Genomic DNA, 15,292 nt, shown 5'->3' with positions numbered 1-15,292 from the left:
CACTATCTTTCAAAGTCAAGGAAACTTTATTGATAATGTTTTTGTGTGTGTGTGTGTGTGTGTGTGTGTGTCTACAACCTCCATAATTTTAGAGATACTTTTCTACCTTTGTTATTGTTTCCATGAATGAGAATATATTTATTTTGGCATATCATGCTTTCCTAGAAGAGGTGTTCAAGGCTAACCTATTTTCTTTTCTTTTTAAAATTTTTTTTTTATTGAGGCAATTGAGGTTAAGTGACTTGCCCAGGGTCACATAGCTAAGGCTAACCTATTTTCTCCTAAGCTTTCCTGTGGGTCTTTACAGATGATATGCCTGAAAACACTTGTATACACCATTTGTTCCTATATTCTCTATTTGCTCAAAGTAGATAATTAGCTCTTTCATTTAAAAAATCAGGTATCATAAAATTCTTTTAATACTTTGAGGTAAAAGGTAAAATTTAAATATCTTCAACAACTGAAGAGGTTTTGTAATATGAGAAAATAAAATACATCTTCATGTATTTTTATAGTAGTTGGCCAAAGTTTTTCCCCCCAAATCCTACTATACAATATAGAGCTATAGGGATAGGGGTGTGAGCTGTGGTTTCACCACTATAGGGAATTTTTATATGAGGAGTGCTCCTCTATCTATGCAGATAGATAACTTCTTTGTAATTTACAGTTTTGTTGAGTTACCTAGAACACTGAAATCTTAAGTGACTTGTCTAGGGTCACACAGTCAGTATGTTTCACTGTCAGGTCTTGGACTCGGGTCTTTCTGGACAGTTCTTTTCTGCCTCTCACTATATGTATCATAAATGACAGTAAGGATGTATATCTTTACATGTTGTAGATATAGTAAATGAAAACTTCTTTTCATACTAAATGATTCTGACACTTTCTGATTCTCAGGAGCTTCAATTTCTCCATAATGCAAAATCCTATTGTTGTTTCCATCACATGTCACATGGTAATGCTGTGAAGTGCAATATGTTGGAGATATAATAACCTACATTTCTCTGGCACTTTAAGATTTACAAAACACTTTGTCCAGATCTACCTGATTAGGTAGGTAGCATAAGCATTTTTGTCCCAATTTTATAGCTGAAGAAGATGAAGCTCCAAGAAGTTCAGTGACTCTCAAGGTCAGTTAGATAGGAAGTATCAAAGCTGGGTTTCTAACACTTTTCCCATAAAGCACACTATCTCTCTCTGCAGAGTGCCTCTTGGAGATATGACATGTATGTGTGTGTTGTCATACATATTTTTTAAATCATCTTTTAAATATACATCTTAATCTTGGTTGGTAGCTGAGGTACATAGCTTTTCAAATTACTTTATCTATCAATATGGTACAATGGGAAAGGTACTAGCTCTGTAGTCAAAGGATCTGGGTTCAAATCATTTCCCCACCTCTAGCTTACTATCTCTGTGATTGTGTTTAAGTCACTTACCTTCTCTGGGCCTCAGTTTCCTGAAAAATGAGGACATTAGACTAAATCAGGGGTGGGGAACCTTTGGCCTCAAGGCCACATGTGGCCCTAAAGGTCCTCAGGTTCAGCTGTTTGACTGAATCCAAACTTCTGTAAAACTTGGACTCAGTCAAAAGGCCTCACCCAAGGACCTAGAAGGCCACATGTGGCCTTGAGGCTACAGGTTCCCTATCCCTGGACTAGACAGTCCTTAAAGTCTTTCTCAGGTCTAGATCTATGGTCTTACAATTCTAAGATAATGTGATATTAGCTACGTTGGAAGTGGAAAAAAAAAGTGCCTCCTGCACTAAATGTATCTACTGCCAGTGGTTCAGAATGTCTGGGGAGGGAATACTAAATATTCTTGCCTTCAACATAGCCTTATTGAGTGAACCAGAAAGGGAAAGTCATCTAAGTAACTCCCTTGGGTGATTTATTTTTATTTTCATGGGCAAATTGCCTTTGCTTATTGTCATTTGTTTTTTAGCTATTTTTTGCTAAGGTGCTGAAAGGTGCCGGGTATTAAAAAAAATTTATGAATGTTATCTATTTATTTTCCCATTCATATTTTTATTTTAATCTTTCCAAACATAAGATTGTGGGAATGAGGCAAAAGGATCCCTATGACCCAATCAGACTGCAGTCTTTTCAACAGCCCCCAAAATAGCTATTCAGATGAAATATTTTCATTCTATTGAGTCTTGGTTTTAGACACAAAAACCTCATAAACTTTTTAACCCCTTTTATTAGATTTCTTATTTACCTACCATTTTGACACGGGGCTCATCTCTTCCTTCTGAATGTGATCACCCATATTTTTAAGTTTTCTCCATCAATCACCTGAGGCAGAATATGAGATATGGTTGACCCAATGAGATAGGAGGAGGAATTCTATTTTCTACTTGCCTTTTGGTAAAACCTGGGCCCCAAACAGAGTCACACAACCCATTGTACACAGAGAATGACTGACTGAGAGGAAGGTATTTTTGCTGAGAAGTCCCTGAGAGATATAAAAAACTTCAGCCCTCATGATGTAAACTTAATTCCATTTAATGAAGAGAAGAAAACCTAGGAAAACAGCAGTTTCTATGTAGAATTCATGAATTATCCCTTCAAACTTTCCTCAGGAATGAAGGTTTGAGGAAAGGGACCTCGTACTTTTTAGCTGAGCAGCTGTAGGTCAGGGGCCTTCTAAATTTGTTTAAACAGTTTAAGATGGTCAATCCATTTACTAAGCACCTACTATGTGTCAAGAACTGTGGTAGGCCCTGGATATACAAATACAAAATTGAAACAATTTCTATTTACCACTCCCTGTCCCACCCCCCTACCCCCACCATACTTAGTGACAGGAAGAGGAAGAACAGAAGTTGCTTGACAAATAAATTAAAATGTGAATTCAACTGCAAGAACATTGAAAACAATATTAACCATGCAGGGCTTATTTTGTTGAACGTTGCTTGGGGGGAGGGGGAGGGAAGATTTGTATTATTATGAATTTCAGTAATTGTTGCATTGTCTCAGTCTTAATGAGGATCGTTTAGGTCATTTCACCAGAACCTGCAGTGCTGTTACTTCCCAAGGAAAAGTGACCCAGAGTGAAGTTGTGGCACTGCCCTGTGTGCATGTGAACTGGTTTGGTCTCCATAGTAGCTTCATCTAGCACAGATGGATAAGAACTCAGGAGGTGCCCGAGTGCTCGCTGACTTCTTCAAAAAAAGGCTTAATAATAATCAGAGCTGGTATATAAAACAATGCTTAAAGATTTACAAAGTGCTAGAATGACTCATCTGATCTTTAACACAGCTCTGGGAAGTAGTACAAAGTTTTACTATCCTCACTTTACAAATTAGGAAACCTAATTTTACAAATTAGGAAACTCAGAATAAGAGTGGAACTGGCCCAAGCTCACACATTGAACTCTGATGATAAAGGAAGGTGACATCAAATTTCTCTGAGCTTATTTTGTTCTGGGTGGGTGCAAATTCACTTCTCATGGGGAAGGCTATGCAGGCAGGCTTGCAAAATCAGAGTTCTGCTAGGGGCTTGAAAAGTGGGCAAATTAAGATGTAGGCTGTTGATTCTGGGGCTCAGGACTCTAGAACAGCTCCTGAATTCAGTTTGTTACTTTCCAGGTTAGCAGCGGCTTAAGTTTCATGGCATTCAGTGGGCAGTCTGTTGATGGTTTCAGTCTGGGTTGGAAGCCCTGTCTTTCTCCTGCTTCAGTGAAAGGTGGGACCAGGGAGGACTTGACTAGTAGTATTTTAGCAAAACCAGAGAAAGGATGAGGAAAGCTTGGAGCTGGCTGGCCCTAAGGGCTGGGCTCTCCAGTGCCTGGTCAGGAAGCTGAGGGAGCTAGCAGACCACGCGTCTCCGCGAAGCCCATTAATAATCACAGGGCTCCCGGTGGAGACAAGGCGGCCTCTGCCGCCTGTGTCTACTTGCTCCCACCTGGACTGCTCCAGAGGTTGCTTGCAAAACCTCTATGGCTTCTGTAGAGAGGGGCGGGTGATGGAGTGATACGGAAGGGTCCCAAACAGAGTGAGGTTTTTGGTGCGCTCTGCTGCATTTCTAGCCTGAACTTATCTTCGCCTTCCTTCTTTCTCCCCTTCTGCACTATCCCTTTGGAAGAAAGACAACTCGTGTAACGCCAATGGAATATCTTTTTCACACCTCCAGGAGGGCTCCAGTGAGAGTATGTGGCCTTAGCGGCGACAGCAACTGTAGTTGATTTCTTTTTTCCAGGTGAAAAACATTATCCCACCTTCGTATAATGCCTTCGAATATTTAATTTCTCTATCTAGTTACGAGAGGTGAAGGAAGCAAAAAAAAAATAAAGTCCAATAGTTAAACAACAAATCACAAAACACAACTTTTTTTTTTTTAAGCCTAAACTGTTTGACAGGTCAGATATTTCTTCCTTTAAAAATGTTCGGTCCAAGTGTTTCACACGAAGCCGAGGACTCACTAACAAGTATAAGAATACTCCTACAATCCACAATACCCCACAATCCACAGCGGTGACTTTTTCCCCCCATCAACGACGGGAATACCAACTTAGAGGGCCAGAAAGAATTAACCAAAAGCAGACTAGAGCTTTTTAGTTCTTGGAGTTTTATTTCTGAATGCCAAGTTGTTTGACAGGACGGTTTCCCCAGGCTGGGGACCTTTTATTGGGCAGCAGAAATGATGACTGAGAGATCAAATGGAGTTCTGAGGGGCCTTTCCCCCACCCCCTCCTTGTGGGGATATTTGGGATTGTAAGAGGAATCAGCTTCAAAGTTTAAAAAAAAAAAAGAAAAACTTAAAAGGTCTAGCCTGGACAGTGATCAATTTTACTATATATCAGTTAGTAAGGTTACTGTTCTGAACTTCAGGGGAAAGATTTCTAAGGTTCTTAAAAATGCAATTAAGTAATGTTCGCCAGAAACATGTAATGCCACCTTCAAATGTGGAGGAAAAGGGGGAGAGAGAGAGAGAGAGAGAGAGAGAGAGAGAGAGAGAGAGAGAGAGAGAGAGAGAGAGAGAGAGAGAAAGAGAAGGAAGAAGAGGAGGGGAGAGGGAAAGATAGAGGGAGAGAATAAAGGAGAGAAGAGGGAGGAGGGGGGAAAGGAAGGAAAAGGGAGAGAGAAAAGGAGATTAGAGGGAGGGAAAGAAAGAAAAGAAGAGGGAGAGGGAAAACCAGCTTCAACACCACAGTTAGGAAGATGCCACAGTCGAGGCCTAGAGTGCGAAAGTCTTTTCAGCGCAGCCACTATTTCCTTGTGGACACTTGATTTTTACATCATCAAGGCTCTGTTTATACCGAATTTAATCTAGAAACTGATCAGATCTAGGACCATCTCAAGGCTGTCATGGTCACAACGAGAAGGGACCCAAGTCTTCCCTTGGGGAAGAAAAGGGAGGGGGTGCACTATTTCCAGTGCAGTGTGCCCCAAGGCAGAATTGTCGGATCTTTGGCAGGGGGATGGGGGTGGAGGTAGGGGTGGATAGGGATGAATAAGCACACTCAGCTTGCTTGTTAAATCTTTCTCTTTCTCCACGTGTCTCTCCTCTCCCTATCCCCACGGCCCTTCTTTTCACTCGGCAGGTTGCGACATGTGCGCTGACAACCGTAATGGTGAATGCCCCATGCACGGTCCCCTGCACTCTCTTCGCCGGCTGGTGGGTACAAGCAGCACGGCCGCCGCCGCGCCTCCGCCAGAGATGCCCGAGTGGCTTCGAGACCTGCCTCGGGAAGTGTGTCTGTGCACCAGCACCGTTCCAGGCCTGGCGTATGGTATCTGCGCTGCACAGAGGATCCAGCAGGGCACCTGGATCGGACCGTTTCAGGGAGTGCTTCTGCCCCCAGAGAAGGTGCAGGCGGGAACTGTCAGAAACACCCAGCATCTCTGGGAGGTAAGCTTAGGCTCCTCTCTAACTTGGCTGATTTGTTTCTTGCTGTCTAAAAGTTGTCTGTAGTTAACTGAATGGAACTGATCTCAGTGGGGTCACTCCTACTGGGAAACAATACGCGTAGAAAAGATGCAGAATAGGTTTCCCGAGTTGGCCATCTAAGACTTGCAGTTCCAGGCCTTCTGCTCTTCCCTCAAGAGACAGAGAATGTTATAGCTGGAAGGGGCCTTAGCAATCATCCATCCCCTCATTTGACAAATGAGGAAACTAAAGGGAGGTGACTTGTTCAAGACTTGGCTCTTGAGAAAAGAGCCAAGACTAGATCTCAAATCTTCTGACTCCTAGCTTCTATTGTAGGACAGAAAATAACTTAGTAAAACAATAGGTCGAAGGCAGGGGTTCCCACCAACCTTTTTCTTTAGAAAATCCCTTGGCTTCCAGTGAACATTCTCATACCTCCTATTCATAATGAAAAGAAATTAATTCTAGAAATTTTTCATACATATGCACATAAGAAACAAAATGGGATTTTTTTCATAAAGAAAACTATTTTGCACATAACTTTTTTGAATTGTTAAAATGTTAAATGTTTATCAGAACACAATTAAAGAAATAGACTGTTTCTTGTCAACCAAAAGTTTAATTCTTAGAAGAGTTTTAAAAAGAAATACCTACATATCATATTTGGCACCCAGTTTGTTTCTTGCTTTGAATTTGATTGACCACAAGATTGAGAGTCCTAATTCATGGAGATAAATTGTCATAAATGAAATTAAAGTCTTGTGAGCACATTTAATTAGAATAAGATATATTTCTCCAAGGACACACCTCAAATTTTGTAACTTCATTGATTAGAAATCATTGCTACTGATTTTTTTTCTAGTGCAGCATGAAAAGTGCTTCATATTCAAGCCTTATTCATTTGGTTTTGGTCAGTAGAAATGATTCCTTCAATTGCCTCTAATTTTTCAGATGCAGTATAACACTACCACTTTTTCCCACTTCCTCCTTACTTTTTTGTGCACCAACAATACTATGTTGGAATAATTTTATAGAATAATATAATTATTTATCAAAAATTCCTTTTTCCTTGATAAGCTTCTCATATCCCAGGTTGGGAATCCCCAGTATAGGAAGTAATGGTGAATGAGTTGCTGATAATTGACATTAGATAACTTTTCTAATAAATATTTATTTGGTATATCCTACGTCCAATAATCACTTGCATTTATATAGATGTTTCATATTTACAAAAGCCTTCCTTCAGGGAGGTAGTTTGCAAATGTTAGTCCCCTTTAATAGATAAAGCAATAGAGGTTCTCAGAGATTAAATGACCTGCCAAAGCTTGACAGAAAGTCAAGAGAGAGAGGTAGTCTGATAACAGCACTAGATTTGGAGTGAGAGGACTCAGTTCAAATCCTAGCCTTACCACTGATTTTGCAGCAATCATATCTGAGCCTCAGTTTCCTTATCTGTAAAATGAAGGTAGTTATTTAGACAAGATGAACTAGAAACTACCATCTAGGTAATTAAAATTTGTGATCCTATGAATTGTCAGAGCCAGTATTCAAATTTACATCTCTTTACCAGGGCTTTTACCTAATACAACCCTACCCCAGACCCTGGAAGACAGCAAAAGATGAGTAACACCCAGTCCCTGCCCTCTAGGAGTTTCCAATCTTGCATCACTAACTTTACTATTGTTTATCATGTTGCCTGGGGTACTGTGAAATTTAAGAAAAGGAATAGATATTGTGTAATTTGAGATGTTGGATACACCTTTACAGGACAGAGGGATGGTGGGGTAATAGAAGTTATTCTAACTTTGCTGGCCAATTTGGCAGGTACCTGAAGGCTGAACCTCCTTGGTGTAATACGGAGCAGATTGCTGCAGCTGCTTACACATCTAACTTGGCAGGGCAGCCTGTCAAGATGACAGGTTACAGTACATGCTGTTTTATCTTAACCAAGTAGATTGTGACCTAAATAGTCCATCTTATCCACAAAAAACTTGCACCTGTGTGTTACAAATGTTCTACCCACAGTTAACAGGAGTAGCATGTTTGAGCTAGCTGTCTCCATACAGCTAGGTCCACGACAAAAAGCCTGAGTAAAGACCTTGCCGTAGAAAGTGGGGGAGGTTCGGTTTGTGTCTGGACCATCAACAGCTGGGTCACACGTGCTGTAGCATCATGGGAAAAAATTCTTAGTTAAATTTCAACTTTAAACTATTGTTGAAGACAATTTTTTAAAACTTTTTTTTAACATTCACTATAGGTTTTAGAATTTAATAAAGCAATTTAAAAAAATAATATTTAGGTTACCAAATACAGAATATCCCAAAAGTCTTAGTGCCATTTCAGTAGCTGAAACCTGCACCAAGAGTTTTGGGACACTTTGTATTATTATTACAAACAATATTAAAATTATTCCTTTCAAAGAAATTCTTTGAGGAAAGAGGGGGAGGAGGAAGACAAATTGTGCTAGATAAGGAAACTATTGGGAAGTAAAAACTGACATTAAGTGGAAGATCATCCAATTATCTGAATTTGAAACATTTCCTTTTTGGTTCTGTTTCCTAATCTAATTGGTTGTGACCTCAAGTTTTCCTCAAAGATGATAAAAGCACTTTCTACTGCTTTTAGTACTACTGTGGCATCACAAGAATGATGATATTATACAGTTACAGGCTTGCCAAGAGTTTTCTAAGGTCTAGAAACGTTTACAGTAGTAATAACTTAATTATACAGGTTTACCTCTTTCTGAAAATGGCAAACCTGAATAATATTATTTATGCCCTAGACAGGGCTTCTATTTCTAGTATGACAGAGGGCAAAACTGTGAACATCAGAAAATCCCATACAGAGGAGACATTTACTGCTTTTATACAAGGCTGGAACAGCTGTTTCCATGTTCCATGTAAAGATATCACACATTTAGAAATTTAATCAATAGCGTAGTTAGCAATATAAGTGTTTAATAAATATTTGTTGAATTTTAAAAAAACTTATTTTGTGTACAGTAGAAAGTGTTTCAATAGAGATGTCGAGGAACATTTCATCTATATCTTTAGTCTCACTAGGTACTGGGTACTGGATTTGGAGAAGTAGTTCTGCACATGATACAAAAGTTGTATGTGTTTGTGATCTAATTGTAGGCCCATAGTCCTGAATTCATAGATAATTGGGGAGCCTGTTTTCTTCTTCTATAATAGCAAAATTGGTATGGTTGTTTGGGATAGTAAGAATGTTTCAGAAACTGTCATAAAGTTGTGGATATCTGTGAAATTTTAATTATGGTGGCTTTACAGTTGTGCAAAATATCTCCAGGAAGCAATGAAAACCTATAAAAAGGACTATACTACAAAGATGTGGTAGCATTCCGATGTATATTGTGAATAGATAATAGAATACTTATAGACATTTATAGCACTCATAGTAATGACTGACTTAAAAAAAGTTACTTCTGATTAATAGCAGCTGTAAAATTTTTCTTAATCATTTAAAATATGACACACACACACATATATGTATACACACACACACACACACACACACACACACACACATATATATATATACATATATACACACACACACATATATAATCCTAAGGCATTTTCTGTAAATTGGTGGGTATCTAAATCAAATTATATTTAATATCAGAAAAATCTCAGATTTTGGCTTTATTCTTCAAATTTTAGTTTTTTTTCTTTCAGGCCTGTATTCTCTTACAAAATATACTTAACATTATTTTAAAAAAGTAATCAGTATGTATCTGTAGGCAAAAAAAGAAAGTCTGACATTAAGTGCTTTATGACTCATGACATAATAACCTATTTTTTAACGTGTTCTTTTAAAATATCTTTCATTCTAGCAGGTCAACATTAATGCACACATATTTATAAAATATTAACTTTATATATGTATGTATCTTCTCATGATTGTCTCATTTAAGTCATAAGTATAATTAATTCCTTTCTGCATATTTTTCAAAGTCGATTGCAGATGAGAAAATGTCTTTAGAGTAGTAGCTCAATATTTAAGTCCTGATGGATCTTCTGGGGGTAACTTATCTTTATTTCAGTACTGCAAATGGATTTCTAATATTTTTCTTACAGTGGTACCAAGTAGTTGATGGATTTTTGTTTCAATTTACAGTTCATTGTTTTCAACATGTTTGTACTTTATTACACAGAATGAAGGCTTATTGCAGAAACATTAAATTCATATTGGGCACTTATGTTTTTAATTCTTTTGTTTTCCTGGTTGCAGTAAATATATGAACCATTTTCCTTGACATAAATAAATATTGAAGTCTGTTTGGTTAGTTTTCTAGAGAGCTCCTCTCATGCATTTTATATTTTCTTTGTGAATTACCAATCCTCTTCGAATGTATAGCCATTTAGAGTATATTAAATACCATTCCATTACCTCACAACATATTTTCACAACTATTAAAGATCATGGGGCATTCTTAGTTGTTTTTTTTTTTTGAAAAAGGCCAAGACAACTTCTTGTAGCTTAGAGAGATTAATTCTCCATAAAGCCAAAATATTAGTCACTTCGGTTTTCTTTTTCACTTTGACTCATTTCAATCAGACTCAGGGTTTGCTGGTATTTAAAAAAATATTATAAACTCAGGCTGTTTAAAACAAAAATAGTCCAGGGTGAATTAAGTAAACATTCACTTTGGTAACATAGGCATTTATTCCAACAATACTTGAATGTATGATAACATTTCTGGACATTTGGAAGGAATAGGAACACTCTTTCCAATTTTTTTTTCATAAAAAAATAGAGACTTTCTCAGCAATTAGGTCTTATTGATGATAGTGAGATAATTTTTCCCTAATGTGTTTTCTAATGAAGAAGTGGAAAGGGCACATTTGATTTCAACATATATGAAAACATTATCTCAATTATTAATGTGTCCTTTTTCCCTAGGGATAAATTAATCTGGTTGCACATGGTTTCCCCTTTCTGCTTAACATCAGAATTTAATAAGACCAGACTTTTGGAATGTACACAGGGCACACTTAAAATTCTATTGGACTAAAATCCAGAAGTTTAAAGTGAAATTTCTGATTAAGATAGGCTAGGATAGCTGAAGCTTTTCAACCCAGAAGTCGAGCTTAACAAGACATTTTAGCAACAATTGGCAAAATAAATTGCACTTCTTTTCAAAAATGAAGAATTATTCTGGTAACTTAAATGAAGTTGGAGCTTATTAAAATTACAATCAGGGTTCCAGGGAAAGATTCAGTTTTACAAAATCCTTCATGTTGGTCGGGCAGATTTGAACATTTTATTTTCATCCATGCTATGGGAGAAACATCTTTTCTTAAGAAAACTAAGGCCATATGGACTATTGGTTTGTAGTCTTATTTACAATTTGACTTTGTGACAAAGCATTTAGACTTGAGTTTTACTTTTAAGTTAATGGTCCATTTTTCATCATTGTCCATTAACTTAGGTTAATATTTTAATGAAACCCCCCCCGACACTTTAGCGTATATGTCTATAGTAAATAATAGCAAGAGTTTTTTTTAAACTGCTGTTTAAGTGGTGGTTTTAAGTAATAATAGAATAGAGGAAATGACTTCTTTATATTTTACATATATTATGTAGATTGACTCAAATTGCCATACACAGGACTGTACCCATGAGCATGAATCTATGCATAGATGAAATCTTGGACTGAAGAACTTGTTCCAGTGATAGGCTGGGTAACTTTATAGATTCAAAGGCTCTGCATTGTAGTGGCTTTATTCATCAAAATGCCAGAAGATAGAATTATGTTCCTATCACAGCTCATACTAAAGTAAAACTTATGTTTTTCTGCAATTCAATATTTAATGTTCTAGACTACCTGTCAGCTGAATTTCAAATATGGTATGTTCATGAAATTTAAATAATTTGTTTCTTAAAAGTAAACCATAGTAATGTTACCATTGTGTTTTAAATTATGCAAAGTAACAGCTGGTGTAGATTTTTGGCTTTGCCTCATTTGAGGAGATGTCTTTTTCACTGGTGCCTGTTTGATAGAGTGAGCATTTTGTAGTTTTACATGGACTGTAAAACCATCTGCTGCCTTTTGGAAAGATTTCCAGTATTGTGTTAAAAATATTAATAATATAAATTGGACATTTAGAAATGTACCTTTAAATAAAATAACTAGAATTAAACTATTCATATGCTTTTAGTTTATATACTTAATCCTGCCCAGAAATGCCCCAGCAAACCAAATACTGAATAATAGTTTTAGTACCTCTGATTTCTTTTAAGAGAAAAAAATCATTTGTCTCTGTTTCTTAAAAAAAAAAAGAGAAAGAAATAAACTCTCATTTGGAGACTTAATTTAATGAACTTCAATATGTGTCAACTTTAATTGCAGACATTATAAACCCTGAGGTATTCGAGGTATGTTAGCCAATAAATATTTTTTTGGGGTTGCTTATTCAACAGCATTTTGCCTTTGTGAAGAAAAGCTCTTACAAGATGTTTCTGGGTCCATGACCACGGTCTCTTCCTTGCCGCCCCCCCCCAATGTCATATCTGGTATATTTATCCTGTTACCCACATTGACTTAGAAGTACAACCCAGAAATTAAAAGAAGAATCAAAAAAATCTAAAGTTCTTAGACAGATGAACCTTAAAAGCCATATCACATGAGAGAAATGAGGCACAGGGGTATGAAATGTCTAGAAGCTGAAACATCAGGTGTCTCCACTAATATCATTCTCTAACTTAGTCTCATTTTAATTGCTTGAAAAATTGTATTTTTATTATCTAGAAACACATATCTTGTGGGACATTATGATACATTTTGTCTTTAAGACCATGGATTAATAATGCATGCATAAAGTGAAATATTGGAAGATATCCCAAACAACTACTATCCAAGATGGCGCATACCATGGCAAATATAGTTTGTAATTGTGTGTGGTAGTGCACCCATAACAAATCAGACGACAGATACCAAATTAAAGTGCACAGTGGTTAGCACGGGAAAGAAATCATATCATGCTTTAGCATGCTACATATTTCACAGAGCTACTTTGAGCACCTACCTCCCCTCCCCCTGCCCTGATTTTTTTTTTGGTGGATTTTATATACTCTAAGATTTCACGAGTTCAGACTTTCTTTGTGTATTTACACAAGAAATACAGACTCTTGTATAATGCTTAGCATAAAAGCCAGAAAATCCAGAGCAGCATACACTCTTTCCTTATAAGTATTTGCCACCTTTCTCAGATAAGTTACAGAATTCCATTATCCAAATTGTTACACATACATGTGTGACAGAGGTTGACCTTTAGTCATGTCAATCCTTTTTGTGTAGGCCTCAGGCTCCAGCCTAATGGCTCAAAGCCTGATTTACTCACTGTAATAAGGGCAGGAGGTCGAGCAATTGTCAGGCTGCCTGTTCGTACTCTTCTCAGAGCTTGGTTGAAGGCTGTTAACACAAAGCTTTTCAAAGTGAATTTACAACCACCACCACTGACAGAGGCCAATCAGTACACCATAAATGTCAGGTTAGTGAGATTGAGCAGTAAGTAAAGGACTGACAGCACACTATTGGCTGAAATCAATTGCTTAAGGTTTAACTGAGAATAGCAATTTGTGTGTAACCGGATTTATGAAAAGAGCTAAGATTGTAGAGCCACTTTCAGTGTGGATTATATAGACTTACCTGTTAGCAAGAGCACATCCCCCTCACAGGGTAGCGATTCTAACTGTATCGTCATGGTCATGATTCATGATTTGTAAGTTGAGAGTAGTAAAGTATGCTGGCTCTGGAGTGTAATTTTTTTTTTTTAAATGGGGCAGAATTACGCAGAGAAAAAAAGAAAAAAAATATGGAGCCTCTCAAAGAAACTGAATGTGGGATGTGTCAGAAATATAACGATTCAGGGAAAAGCAGATCTTCAACATTGTCATGTATGGAGATTCCAAGAGTGTAATGAAAATTTTCTTTAAAGATGGGAATAACCAAACCCCTCCCTTTTACCATTCCTGAAGCTTTAGTGAGGCAAAATTTTCACAGAAGTCACTAATGACTGATTATGTACTGAGGCCCTGAATATCCATGAGATGTAGTTGCCTAACCAGACTGAATGCTTTTATCATTTTGTGTAATGACAGACTGGACAACAATTCATTTAGCTCTGGCAGCATCAGCATTAAAATGTAGGGATCCATTAAAATGCTGTATGCAAGGATTTATAAATTAGGCAATTTCCTTGATTATTGCAATCATTTACAAAATTGATTGTTCTGGTGTGGTATAGACAGGTTTCAGCAGTGATCATTGACAGCAAGCACATTCTCTGATATCTATAGCCACTGGTCACTAAACTAGGTCACCCATCTATGGTTCTGCTACGCTCTGTCTCAAGGTCAGTTGTGCATTAAAATAAGTTTACAATCATAAAGCACCACATCTGTAAAGGAGACCTGCAGAGGGGGCAAGGATATTTGTAGATTGTCATTACATGTACAAAGTTTTTTTTTTTACATTGGCCATAATTTGTGTTTGTTGACGACCACAGTATTCAGTGAAGTTAAGCAGCATGCTTTCCCTTTGTGCCCCAAATTGAAAGGAAATAATTTTTGCAAATTACAATAGTAAATATTTATTTGATTGAAAATCTAAAAGTCAATAATGTGGTTTTTTTTGTTGTTGTTCTTTAGAGTTCTAATTAACCAATAGATATATTGTAGAGTAAGTTGATTTTTGGTCAATGATTTCTACAAGGTATAATAAAGACATTGTTACAACATGAAATGCTTGAAATGCTGTAGGTTTTTCTATACTTTTACCCATAAGATACATCTACTCAGTGCTTAGTCGCTAACCACAAGCCACAAGCCTTGTAGTTGTGAAAAAAACCAGGGATGGACATGCTAAACATTTAATTCAACAGATGTGTACTGAGTATCTACTGTATCCAAGACATATAGTAGGCTGAATTCTGGCAATTTCAAATGAACCATGCAGTTTATGCTTACTCAAGGCTGGCTCCTCGTAAGTTATCTGAGTAAATACTTTTACTCTGCTTCTATTCTTACATCGTTGTTTTCCCATGAGTGTTTTTCATCTTTGAGAAGTCATCATAAACTGGAGACAGTGAGTTAATAAGTTAGAGAGTCCTTTAACTCTGCTCATATTAGGAGCATGACCCAATTTTTAGAACACCTTGAATATGAATACATACATTGTCATTATGTGATACTCTATTTTCTATTTTAAAGAGGGAAGGGGAACTGAAAACTACATGTTATTACAGTGGCTGTATTTACTTAGGTATCTGTTATCTTAATATCCTAGGAGTTTACTTTATTTTCTTAAGTATTGTCAAAACCAAGGATCTGCATTATCCTTCATGTTAAGTGAGGATCATTTGCATGTACCTAGTAAAATATGAGAACTTGCT

At 37.1% G+C, this 15,292-nt stretch overlaps 1 protein-coding gene across 1 annotated transcript in view; it reads left to right on the top strand.

Annotated features, from left to right (window-relative positions):
* The window catches only part of PRDM6 (PR/SET domain 6), a 149,543-nt gene that overhangs the window by 7,003 nt on the left and 127,248 nt on the right, over positions 1-15,292 (top strand). The window contains exon 2 of the mRNA XM_021009492.2: positions 5,548-5,855. Coding sequence (XP_020865151.1) covers positions 5,548-5,855 — 308 coding nt within the window. The remainder of the gene's footprint in view (positions 1-5,547; positions 5,856-15,292) is intronic.

This window comes from Phascolarctos cinereus, unplaced genomic scaffold (genome assembly GCF_003287225.1).
Source record: "Phascolarctos cinereus isolate Bilbo 61053 unplaced genomic scaffold, phaCin_HiC Scaffold_4;HRSCAF=312, whole genome shotgun sequence".
Classification (NCBI taxonomy): Eukaryota; Metazoa; Chordata; class Mammalia; order Diprotodontia; family Phascolarctidae; genus Phascolarctos; species Phascolarctos cinereus.
This window is presented reverse-complemented; position numbering and strand designations above follow the sequence as displayed.